General features: G+C 41.6%; 1 protein-coding gene across 1 annotated transcript; it reads right to left on the reverse strand.

The window, feature by feature from the left end:
- Positions 1 to 4,084: 4,084 nt before the first annotated feature.
- On the reverse strand, positions 4,085 to 7,292 carry TM4SF19 (transmembrane 4 L six family member 19; the record flags this gene model as incomplete). Its single annotated transcript, XM_079704887.1, has 4 exons — positions 7,101 to 7,292; positions 6,615 to 6,692; positions 4,517 to 4,686; positions 4,085 to 4,265 (listed from the first exon to the last, which is right to left on the reverse strand). The coding sequence occupies exons 1-4, from the start codon at positions 7,278 to 7,280 to the stop codon at positions 4,085 to 4,087; spliced, it is 609 nt and encodes a 202-aa protein (XP_079561013.1). The 5' UTR covers positions 7,281 to 7,292.
- Between the last annotated feature and the right edge of the window lie 6,464 nt (positions 7,293 to 13,756).

Below are 13,756 nucleotides of genomic sequence, written 5' to 3' on the forward strand. Positions count from 1 at the left end.
CTCCACCCACACCATCCTGTGCCTCCCCTCTTGAGCTTCTATTTCCTCTGCTGGGAAAACGCTTCCTTCCCTCTTTGCTGGGCTAACCATTTCAAGAATCAGTTCAGACATGACTGATGCCTTCCTTCATCTCTCACAGACCCTCTCCTTAGAGGTTCCTGGTTCCTTCAAGCTCTCATTACATCCTGGGTTGACCTCTAACATGGTCCCTACCATATGACGTTCAAATTATTAGTAGATGAGTTTCCCTAACATGACCTTGAGCTCTTCAAGGACAGGGCAGGGCCCAAGGGCAAGAACCATGTCTCAGTCATTTTTGAATTCACAGCATGCATGGCAGTGCCGAGCACACAGTGGGCACTCAGTATATACCACTTATTGAATAGCACTGAACACTGGTCAGCTCAGGCTGCCATAACAAAATACCACAGACTGGGTGGCTTAAACAATGGAAATTTATTTTCTGGAGGCTGGAAATCCAAGATCGAGGTGCCAACAAGGTTGGTTTCTACTGAGGCCTCTCTCCTTGGCTTGCAGATGGCTACCTTCTGGCTGTGTCTTCACATGGCCTTTTCCTCTGGGCTCCCATGGAGAGACAGATCTGGTATATCATCCACTTTCTTTTTCCCCACATCTCTTTAGCATATACTCAATTCTCACAAATATTTAGTTCTATCTCTGGGCTCCCTAGTCTGATGCACAAATTTGTCCATTTAATATACCACACTTTTTGAATTATTGTAGTTTTATATTAGCGTTTAATATCTAGTAGAGTTAGTCCCACCTCACTGCCTTCTTCAGAAGTTTCCTGGCTGTCCAAGGTTGTTCATTTTTCATGTGAACTTTAAAACCAGCTTATTGCATATGCTCTTCCACCAAATCTCAGTGATTTTATTCATCATGTTAAATTTATAGATTAGTTTAAGGGCATTTATATTTTATGATCCAAGTTCATGGCATGCCTTTATATTTGTTTAAGTTTATTTTGTATCCTTTAGTAATATTTTACTTCAATAAATATTTCACATTCTTGTTTTGTTGGTAACTAGGTTTTTTTTTTCCTTTTTTGTTTCTAATGTAAATGGGAGTTCCCCATCTCTATACCTGTTAACTGCTTGTTGTTTGTATACATGAAGATTTTTAATTCTGTATATTTATTTTGTACCCAGACATTGTATGAAATTCTCTTATTGTTTGTAATATAATTTATTTGGGTGCTCTAGATGTGTAGTAATATTGTCTGAATATAATGATAACTTTACCTTCTTTCCTACTTTATATCTGTTAATTTCCTTTTGAATACTTGCTTGGGCTAATACCTCAAGAACAATATTAAATGATAGTGACAATAGTGAGTGTCATCATCTTATTTGCAACCTTAATGAGATTGTTTCTAGTATTCCTTCATTAAGCATGATGCTGACTTTTGAGTTGAGATAGATATGTTGTATTATGATAAGGAAAGACCTGTCTTTTCTCATTTTCTTAAGAGTTTTATTAAAAATATATGTTGGAGGCTTCCCTGGTGGCGTAGTGGTTGGGAGTCTGCCTGCCGATGGAGGGGACACGGGTTTGTGCCCCGGTCCAGGAGGATCCCACATGCCGTGGAGCGGCTGGGCCCGTGAGCCATGGCCGCTGAGCCTGCGCATCCGGAGCCTGTGCTCCGCTACGGGAGAGGCCACAACAGTAAGAGACTCGCGTGCCGCAAAAAAAAAAGAATATATGTTGAATTTTATCAATGCCTTTTCAGCATTTATGAAGAAATCATTAGGATTTTTTCCTCCTTAAATCTATTAATATAGGTGAATAAACTTTCTGAAACTTAATCATGCTTTTATGCTGGAAATACACTCTACAATGTCTTTTTTTAGGTATAATTGACATATAACATTAGATTTATTTCAGGTGTACAATATAATGATTTGATTTTTGTATATATTACAAAATGATCAGCACAATAAGTCTCATTAACATCTGGCACCATACATTAGTTACAAAAAAATTTTTTTTCTTGTGGTAAGGACTTTTAAGATCTATTCTCTTAGCAACTTTTAAATATGCAATACAGTACTATTAACTATAGTCACCTTGTTGTACATTATATCCCCATGACTTAACTATTTTATAAGTAGAAGTTTGTACCTTTGACTCCCTTCACCCATTTCTCTCACTCCCCAGCCCCAGCTCTGGCAACCACTAGTCTGTCACTGTATCTGTGAACTTGGTTTTGTTGCTATTGTTGTTGTTTTAAATTCCACATGTAAGTGATATCATATGGTATTTGGCTTTCTCTGACTTATTTCACTTAGCATAATACCCTCTGGGTCCATCCATGTTGTCACAAATGGCAAGATTTCATTTTTCTTATGGCTGAAGAGTATTCCATTGTGTGTGTGTGTGTGTGTGTGAGTGTGTGTGTACCATATCTTCTTTACCCATTAATCCATTGGTGGACTCTTGGGTTGTTTCCGTGTCTTGGCTATTGAAAATAATGCTACAGTGAACATGAGGGTGCAGATATCTTTGTGAACTAGTGTTTTTGTTTGCTTCAAATAAATACCCAGAAGTAGAATTGCTGGGTCATATGGTAGTTCTTTTTTAATTTTTTGAGGAACCTCCATACTGCTTGCCATACTGGTTGCACCAGTTTACATTCCCACCAACAGGGCACAAGGGTTCCTTTTTCTCCATATCTTCATCAACACTTGTTATTTCTTTCCTTTTTGATAATAGCCATTCTAACAAGTATAAGGTGATATCTCATTATGGTTTGGAGCTGCATTTCCCCGATGATTAGTGATATTAAGCATCTTTTCATGTACTTGTTGTCTCATAAGGATTCCAGTCTTATTCGATTAGTGTCCCACTCTTATGACCCCATCTAACCTAAATTAGCTTCTTAAAGGTCCTATCTCCAAAGTCACATTGAGGGCTAAGGCTTCAACCTATGAATTTTGGGAGCACATAATTCAGTCCATTAAGCTAGTGAACTTGAATTTAGAAAGTAGGGGGCCAGGTATTGACTTTACCTGAACCTAACTGACTGCTTTTGGGCAGCAAGTCCATTATCCTCTAGGAGCCTCAACTTCATCTGTAACGTGCAGCCAATTTTATGAGGCTTTTGAGAGGCTGAAATGAGATCATGGCTGGAGGACATTTTATGGACTATAAGTTCCTACACAATAATAATGATAATTATTTCTTCTACTAATATATCATCTTGCAGTTTACAATGTGATTTTTTAAAATTAATTTATTTATTTGGCTGCATCAGGTCTTAGTTGCGGCACGCGGGATCTTTTTGTTGCAGTGTGCCGGCTCTTCGTTGCAGCGCACGGTCTTCTCTAGTTGTGGTGCGTGGGCTCCAGAGTGCGCGGGGTCAGTAGTTGCAGCACGCAGTCTCTCTAGGTGTGGTGCGCAGGTTCTAGAGAGCGCAGCTTAGTTGCCCCATGGCATGTAGGATCTTAGTTCCCTGACCAGGGATCAAACCCTTGTCCCCTGCATTAGAAGGCAGATTTTTAACCACTGGAAGTCCCTACAATGTGATTTAAAATGCATTGTATCATTCAACATACATGCAAGGAATTATTATTGTTATTATTACTACATGACTACCTAAAAGGGAAATTTGTTTATAATTCATACCCACTCCTGCAGAAAAGATTCAAGGCAGCTCATGATGAAAACACTCATGTTTAAGAGGGAATTACCGGGACTTCCTTGGTGGCACATTGGTTAAGAATCTGCCTGCCAATGCAGGGGACACGGGTTCGAGCCCTGGTCCAGGAAGATCCCACATGTCTCGCGACAGCTAAGCCCATGTGCCACAACTACTGAGCCTGAGCTCTAGAGCCCGCGAGCCACAACTACTGAGCCCGCGTGCCACAACTACTGAAGCCCGTGCACCTAGAGCCCGTGCTCCACACCAAGAGAAGCCACCGCAGTGAGAAGGCCACGCACTGCAACTAAGAGTAGCCCCCACTCGCCACAACTAGAGAAAGCCCGCGCAGCAAGGAAGACCCAACTCAGCCAAAAACAAATTAATTCATTAATTAATCAAAAAAAAAAAAGAGGGCGTTACCTGTTACTTCTCACAGAGGCTGCAGAAAAGGCCCAGGAAGCTGTTGATGAAATGAATGACCACCAGGAGAATCTGGAGGAGGCTGATGCACAGGAGGGCGGAGAAAAAGCACACGTGCCAAATGACAGCTTTAGAAGGCTCCAGGCAGACAGAGTTCCAGAGTGAATGGTCATACAAATAATTCCTATCCCCAAAAATAAGGAGACCAGGGGTTGGAATAAGTAAGAAAATCCCAGCAACCTTGATAGAAACCTGGGTTCTCCCTCAGCTCAGGTCGTAGGACTAGACTTTTGAGGGTGACTATTGTTGCATTTGCAATTTTCTGAGCATCAGAGAAGCAAGATGCTAGAACGCATGACTAAAAGGAGTTTGTAATCCCTTTCTGTGTCTTTCTTTCTCTGAAGAGACTGCAAATCCAAGTTTCCATCCATTTACCTGTTATGCAGGTCTTTGAATGGGTAACCATGTTTCCAAGCCTGTGTCTGATTGAAGGGCGAAACATCGAACATGCAAAAAGGACCATCTTTCAGGGCTACTCCAGAAGTGATAAAGCAGATCAAGGCTCCAAGAAAAGCCAAGCCACTTGACAACAGAGCAGTAAGCATCTGCAGAAGGAGAGAAGAAACAGTGAGCCTGAGAGGGGGTCGTGACTTGTGGGCTGATCTGGACAAATCTAACTTCTCTGGTGCTCAGGCCTTGCCCAGTCATGGGGATGATCCTACCCACAGCACCTCCTTTAAAGCATAGCCAAGGTAGGGCTGGCTGATGAGGGGTCACTGGGTAGAGCCAGGAGGGGGTGGGAAAGAAGGAATGGAGAAGGGGGAAACACTGGCACCTGGTCCCAGCATCAGGTTCAGCCTGATTCAGCAGGCTCTTCAGAGCTTCTCAGCAGATGGTATCAAAAACTTTGTCACTCAGACTGCAGTCATTCAGTCTCTGGCTTAAAGGGTCAGATTGGTTATCGCAAGCCCCCCTCTGACCCTTTTAAAAGAAAGCTGTATTTTTTCAAAAGTTCCAAGCTGCCATCCCTGATTCCTCTCTTTCTCAGATCAAGCATGAAAGGAAGGAAGGGAGGAAGAGGGGAAAGAAGGAAGAAAAGGAGGGAGGGAGGGAGGGAGGCAGAGACAGAGAGAAATTACAGTCAACTCTGAAATGACTCGGGTTCTGTCATTGTACTTTTCTAGTCTGTGCACCACTCATTTCCTTCCCAAAAGATAGCAATGTGTTTATTTCCTCGGCAGGATTCTAACTTCCAGATTGGTTTCTTTCTCAGGATACTAGATTTTTTTTTCTCCTTCCCCAAAAACACATATTTTAAAATTTTAAATAAAACATATATATATGTGTGTGTGTGTGTGTGTGTGTGTGTGTGTGTGTGTGTGTGTATAGTTTTTATACAGAATCAGAGTCGTTTTCCCACTGATGTCAAACTGGTTTAGAACTCGAGAGGGGCCGCAGAAAGCTGTGTAGTAAGTTTTGACTCTAAGTTACAAGATTCAAGATGAATTAGTCTGACATAAGCCTAGGACAGAGGTTCTCAAAATGTGGTCCCTGTCCCAGCAACAGCACATCACCTGGAAACTTGTTAGAAATGTAAATTTCCCCCCCTCCCCATCTTGCTCTACCCCAGACCTACAGAGTCAGAAACTCTGGGAGTGGGGCCCAGCAATCTGTGTTTTAACAAACGCTGCAGGGATTCTGATGCGCACATTCAAGTCCGAGAACCACTTGCCTAGGGGAAAACCAGACATGACTGAGAACAGATGGTGAATGAAATGTGTGGGTGTTTATATTTAATTCTTTAACATACAATTCTGAATCAGCAGGGTTCCTAACATGTGGGATGTAGATATCAAAGCAGGATGCAGAGTTACTGTAAAAAGGCCACAAATTCATGTGTCTGAGACTGAATGAGCAATATATCTTATACATTTATGTACTGAGATTTTTCAAATATATATAGATGTTGCTGTAATTAATAAAGTGCAAATTTATTCTGGGCCTCAGCTTCATTACCTGTAAAATGGAGAGGTTAGACAAGAATCTAGTCATCAGATGATCTCTGGAGAATCTTTCAACTCCAAGAAAAATTGAGAAAAATAGCCAGGAAATTTTCTATCAATGACACATGACTACAATGTACATAACTCATGTCCATATTGTTCAATAGGCTAAAACTAGTAAGAACAGTTCATGTATAGCTGAATCGCTTTGCTATATAGCAGAAATTAACAGGACATTGTAAACTATACATCAATAAAATAAAAAAGAACAGTTCCTCACATGTGTGTAGACATTTATGGTTCATTAAGCACTTCCTCCCTGGGCTTGATCCTGTTACCTTCCATTTTACAGAAGGATCCGAGATTCAGAAAACTTGCCCAAAAGCTTAGGGTTTTTAGACCCTTAGAGAGGTACGGTCAGGACCTGACTTCAAACCCCAAGACTGAAACTGTCTCTTTACCACTCTGCCTCTAAAGTAATAGAATGTGGGGACATTCTAGGTATTAGAAGAGTGGAATCGGGTGCTTACACTTTGGCAGGGCCCACTCTTACTGAAGCAGCCATATCTCCAGCCCATCAAGGAGATGAGGGTAGCTGCAGTGAGAACCTGGGGGAAGAGGGAAGAGTGTTAAAAAGAGATTGGGTAATTTACATCTGTCTCTAGCTGCTACCTGTGGCTGTTGAAATAGAGTGGTTAGACATCTCACATGGACTTAATTACCCTACCTTTCCCAGAGGGCTTGGCTTTGACTGTCAGGACCCAGTTTTAGATGACTAGCCTAATGTGACTATGAATAGCAGCATTCACGCCAAGCCTGCCTAGTCCAAAATTCAGCAACATTTGACCAGTCTTCCTAGAGTCTTCTATCCCTTGGAGCTGCTATAGACCCCACAGTCAGCTTGTTAGTTCAAGCCTTTTTTCAAGGAATCAAAACACTCCCCCCAGCCCCACCTCGCTGCTCCACCCCTAAGGGGCACTTTGGGAGTTCACACCCAGGGAACCCCAGACACTTACCATGAGGCCTCCTCCCCAGAGCCCAGAGCCCAGCATGGCATGCCTGCCAATGAGGCCCCTCAACAGGTAGGTCACATCCCAGTTAGGAAAGAGGAGCACTGTGTTGGCCGCAGCAGCAAACAGGGCTGTAGTCCCGAGGCTCAGCCCCAGTATTTGGGAGCAGGTCCGTGAGCATGCCATCACACAGAGAGAAGACACTGTCCTGGAACCAATGGAAAGAGGGTCATGGTAGCTCTGTTACTGGGAGCTGGTGGGTAGGGGAAACCCCAGGAGCATACGGTGGAGAAGGGGAAATAGACCAGAGGCACTGTCACCTCCTAGGGTCAGATCAAGAAGAGCCAAGGAACTTGCTTAAAAACTCTGCATCTTATAAATATTTCTCAATGGATAGAATTTAATTGTTCCATTTTCTGCCAGCTCCCACTCTCACACACACACACACACACACACACACACACACACGCTCCTCACCCCATCATAATTTGCTTGTACCTCTATTAAAGCCAGTGATTATTTCTACTTGATACAGAAAAACAAAAAAAAATTTTTTTTGAAGATGTTGGGTGTAGGAGTTTATTAATTAATTTATTTATTTTTGCTGTGTTGGGTCTTCGTTTCTGTGCGAGGGCTTTCTCTAGTTGTGGCAAGCGTGGGCCACTCTTCATCGCGGTGCACGGGCGTCTCACTATCGCGGCCTCTCTTGTTGCGGAGCACAGGCTCCAGACGCGCAGGCTCAGTAGCTGTGGCTCATGGGCCTAGTTGCTCCGCGGCATGTGGGGTCCTCCCAGACCAGGGCTCGAACCCGTGTCCCCTGCATTAGCAGGCAGATTCTCAACCACTGCACCACCAGGGAAGCCCGAAAAACAAAATTTTAAAGGTGTCATCCTCTTGCTTTAAAAGACGTCATTTTAAAGATGTCCACTGTTACCACTTCCATTCAACATTGTACAGGAGGTCCTTTCCAGTGCAATGAGAAAATAAAAAGCAGCAAAAGCCACAGGTATGAAAGAAAGAAGTAAGAATATCATTATTTACAGTAACATGGTTATCTGTGTAGAAAATTGTAAGGAATCTACCAAAAAGTTAATAGGTGAGTTTAGCAAGGTTACCGAATAAAAAATTAAATATACAAAAATTCTATTGTATTTCTATATACAAGCAACGATAAATTATAAAAGTTAAAAAAACAACATCATTTACAATAACATAAAAATAGAAAATACTTATGGATAAATTTAACAAAATCTGTGCAAGACCTATACACTAAAAATTATAAAACATTACTGAGATAAATAAAGAAGACCCAAATAAATGGAGAGATATACCATGTTCATGAATCAAAAGGCTCAATATCAGTGCAATCTCAGTCAAAATCCTAGCAGGGTTCTGTCATAGAAACTGACAAGCTGAATCTAAATTTACATGGAAATGCAAAAGACCTAGATTTTTCAAAACAATGTGGAAAAGAAGACCAAAGTTGGAGGGCTTACATCATGTGATGTTAAGACATTATAAAGCTACAGTAATCAAGACAGCAAAGTAATGGTGTATACAGACATGCAGACCACTGGAACAGACTAGAGAATTCAGAAATAGAGCTATACAAATATGATCAAATGATTTTTGAAAAAGATGGTATTTTAGTGGGAAAAGGAGAGTCTCTTCAACAAATGATGCTGGAACAATCCATATGCAAAACAAAAATATATACTTTGCCTATTACTGAAAACCCTATTCAATAATTAACTTGAAATGGACCATGGATCTAAACCTAATAAAAATTTTACAAGAAAACAACAGAGAAAATCATTGGGATTTTCGGTTAGCTAAAGATTTATTATATAGAACACAAAAAGTACAACCTACAAAAAGTGATAAATTAAACTACTTCAAAATTAAAATTTTGCTCTTCAAAAGACACCATTAAGGAAATGAAGAGACAAAACACAGGCTGGGAGTAATTATTCACAATACATTTTTTTTTTTTTTTTTTTTTTGCAGTATGCGGGCCTCTCACTATTGTGGCCTCTCCCGTTGCAGAGCACAGGCTCCGGACGCGCAGGCTCAGCGGCCATGGCTCATGGGCCCAGCCACTCTGCGGCATGTGGAATCTTCCTGGACCGGGGCACGAACCCGTGTCCCCTGCATCACCAGGCGGACTCCAAACCACTGCGCCACCAGGGAAGCCCTCACAATACATATTTTGTAAATATGTATGTGAATGTGACCTCATATACATCTGACAAAGGATTTGTATCTAGAATACATAAAGAATTCTTAAGACTCTACCATAAGAAGACAAACAACTGAGGGACTTCACTGCTGGTGCAGTGGTTAAGACTCCACACTCCCAGTGCAGGGGGCCCAGGTTCAGTCCCTGGTCAGGGAACTAGATCTCACATGCATGCTGCAACTAAGGAGCCTGCGAGCTGTGACTAAGGAGCACGCCTGCCACAACTAAGACCCAGTGCAACCAAATAAATAAAATACTGTAAAAAAAAAAAGAAGGCAAACAATGGTTTTTAAAAATGGGAAAACGATGTGAACAGATACTTCATCTCACAAAAGAAAAGCTATATGGATGACAACCAGGAACATGCAAAGACACTCAATATCATTAACATAGGGGAGTGCAAATTAAAACCAAAATAAGATCCTACTACATACCCACTGGAATTTTTACAGTTAAAAAGTTGGACTATACCAAGTGTTGGTGAGGATGTGGAACAACTAGAACTCTCACAGATATGTGGTGAGAATGCAAATTGTACAGCCACTTTGGAAATAAGCTTGGCAGTTTCTTAAACAGTCACTTACCAAATGATCAAGTAATTCCACTTCTATATATTTATCCAAGAGACATGAAAACACATGCCCACACAAAGACTAGTACTTGAATGTCCATAGGAGCTTTATTCATAATAACTAAAAATTAGAAACATGGAAACAACCTAAGTGTCCACCAACAGATGAATGAATGAAAAAAAAAATATATATATATATATATATATATGTGCAATGGAATATTATTCAGCCATTAAAAGAATGAAGTTCTGTTACATGCTGCAACATGAATGAAGCACGAAAACATTATGCTAAATGAAATAAGCCAGACACTAAAGGACAAGTATGTATGATTCTACTTATATAAAATATCCAGAATAGGCAAATTCATAGAGACAGAAAGTAGATTAGAGGTTACTAGGGACTGAGGGGAAGGGGGAATGGGGAGTTATTGCTTAATGTTTACAGAGTTTCTGTTTGGGGGTAATGAAAAAGTTTTGGAAACAGGTAATGGTAATATATAGTTACACAACATTGTGAATGTAATTAATGCCACTGAGTTGTACACTTTAATATGGTTAAAATAACAAGCTTTAAGTTATATATATTTTACCACAATAAAAAATCAATGAAAAATGAGAAATACAAAAAAGTGAGAAATAATTCAAATGTTCATCAATAGGTGAACAGATAAACTGTGGTATATCCATACAATTAGTACTACTACTAAGCAATAAAAAACAATAAACTACTGATACATGCAACAACATGGATGAATCTCAAAATCATGCTAAATGAAAGAAGCCAGAAACAAAAGACTACTCACTGTATGATTCTGTTTATATGAAATTATAAACACTAGGAAAGGCAGAACTAGTGACAGGAAGCAGATCAGTGGTTGCCAGGGGCTGAGAATAGAAGAGGGGATTAATATACGTACATAAGGAAACTTTTTGAGGTGATAAAAATGTTCTACACCTAGATTCTTATGAATATACAACTATATATATATTGACAAAACTCATCAAACTACTTTTAAAATTGGTGAATTTTATTATATTTTAATTATATATCAATAAAATTGATTACAAATTAAAATGTCATGTCTAGATAGGTTGTAAAATGCCTCCTACACACCTTTACTTATAGCCGTTTCTCCCTTTTAAATTTTCACTGATCTGTGAACTTTTTTTTTTTTTAATATGAATTAGAATAGGACTAGTAATATTTGGGTACACTCATGTCAATGTGGATCTGAAAAAAGTCAGTACCATGACATCCCCAAGAAGTGGGTTGTTGCCACTTTGCAATTCAGTTACATGTCTGGCTCAGCTTAAGGCTCTTGACACTCCCCTCCTAACACACAGCTTTGCCCATAACCAGAAAATATGTATAGATGAAAGCCTCCACCCCAATCTCTCTTTTACATATATACATACACCTACATATATAATGAAATATTTCAGAGTTAAAGAATTAAGCATAATGTATATAATATATTTGCTCTTGCTTGTTGTGTGGAATAATTGAACAACACCTATGTAAACACAACTCGTTTACAAAATAGATTCTTACCACTAATACTATTGAAGCCCCAGGTATGCCCTCTCTATCATCTTCCTGTACTCCTTCCTGGGAACGACTATCCTAAATTTCGATTTTATCATACATTTTTAAAAACGGTTTTACAATTTATGAACTTAATTTAAAAAAAAAACTTGATTAGCCTAGGGTTTTTTTTGTTTGTCCAGACTTCAGCTTATATAGAGACTCGTGTTAGACACAGCACTGAGCAGGCCATTTGGTTGGGGCAGGAAAGGGAGTGCTCTTGTCCTGCCCGCCCCTACCCCCATTCCCCAGCCTCCTCAGCCCTTGGTGACATTTGCTTCCCTAATCTCAGAGCCCAAACTCATCTCAGCTGCTCCTCCCAGCAGGGAATTTTCTGATGCAATTGCTAATATTTTAGTGGGATGAGTTGCCTTCACCGTGTGCCCTCTCCACAGGGTATTTGCTCTCTAAGCCATGTTTCTCAAATGGTGAATAAAATAACTCATCCCTGATGAAAGGAAGTTTGGGTCTCTGTGGAGGGGGGCACACGCTGGAGGAGTTGGGGGTAGGATACGGAGGAACAGTGGCCCTTACTCCAAGGATACCTGGGACCTGGAGGGAAGAGGGGGCACCAGGAATCAGGAGGGATGGTCGTCCCTTCCCCTGACCCCTCCCCCAGGGGCCCACCACAGAGACCTCTTTTCCTGAAGTGTCCTCCAAGCCGGTATGGTACTGGCTGCTTCCTCCACAGGTCCTCAGGGTGAGGAGCCTGCTCCGCTGTCAGCGGGCAGGGCATCTGTACGATAACAACCCCCCCAAACAGTTTGTGATGCAGCCTCCCTCCCCAGACCTTCCTGCCATTGAGAGCCGAGCTCTCAGTGTGTGTCCAGGGTGTTAACAAGTAATGACTTTGACCCACATGCCTCTCAGATGACTGACATTTTGTCAGGGGCCCAAGAAAGGACTGGTGTGTGGTTGGACACTGAGGCACACTCTAGACCACCAGCTGGAAGAATCTTTTGTTCAGGAATGCCTTCAGCCTCCTTTGAATCATTCCACCTATGAGTAAGGCCTGTCTAGACAATAGATCACCGACATGAACCTCCCCACCCCGACAATCTCTTCTTTGGAAATTTTTCTTATCAGGAAAGTTTTAGAAGGGAAGCTAAAAGATATGAACGTGCAGAGGGAAAACTAAGTTGAGCGTGGCCTTTGGGATGAGTGGGATTCAGAGAATCCTGGCTGTCCAACTAATCTGCTAAAAGCACTTGCTGGGCTGCTGCATCTAGGAGGGCTGTGGCTCAGTTGGAGTTTCACTTCCTCCCCTTGATTTGTTCCCCTAGAAATCACAACATTCTGAGAAATGCTTCCACAAATGTGAGCCAGGAGATTAGCAAAGAGTTTGGCTAATTTGATATCTGAAGAGACAAGCAGGATCATAAGGTAAAACCTTACACCCAGGCTTTGGGGGGGGTGCTGTTCTAACCTGAGATCCTGGCTGGGTGAACAAATCGTTACCTAGATGTCTGGGCAACAGTTTAAGTGATCAGCTGAGTCACATAGAGGAAAAGACTTTAAATTCTGTGTGTCTCTCTACCTAACTCATCACCTAGCCAGACTTTTATCATTCTTTCACCAGTCAAATATTTATTGTGACCACTATCTGCCAGGCACTATTCACTCTGGTGAACCAGAGACAGACTCTTCTCTTGAAGAACTTAAAGTCTGGTGGGGACACGAACCAGGCAATGAGCAAGTGTGGAGCAGAACAATCCAGCTGTAGGTGTGATGGAAGCACTAGAGGATTGCCTAATCCTATCTGCAGAAGCAAGGCAGAGCCTCCTGGAAGGAGTGTTGTACAAGCTAAAACTTGACAACAAGACATTAGACGGGCAAAGTTGGGAAGGGAAAAGTATTCTAAGCATGTGTAAAGGCCTGAAGTTGATAGACTGAGGCAAAGAGATGTTAAACAAATTGCCTGAAGTCACACAGCTGCTCAGTGGTTGAGCCAGATCTCCTTTGAGTTGGAAGTTTGTGCTCTTAACTGCTAGACCAAACTATTCCCTGGCCATCCCCTCAATGGGCCCTTCCATTTCTGCTTACCTGCATCCGGTGGCAAGAATTAGGATGGGAGAGAAAGAACCTGGAGAAGGGCTCCGTGTTCAGAGTGGGTCTGAACTCCTGTGGCCTCAGCTGGAACTCCTGCAGGTTTGGACTGGAGGCTCCTCTTTCAGGACTCCTACAGAGGGCCAGAGAGGTGCTATTTATATGTGGAAGTCACTCAGGCGTGTGTGTGTGTGTGTGTGGGCATGCATGCCCGCACA

The sequence above is a fragment of the Hyperoodon ampullatus genome (assembly GCF_949752795.1).
Source record: "Hyperoodon ampullatus genome assembly, chromosome: 5".
NCBI lineage: Eukaryota > Metazoa > Chordata > Mammalia > Artiodactyla > Ziphiidae > Hyperoodon > Hyperoodon ampullatus.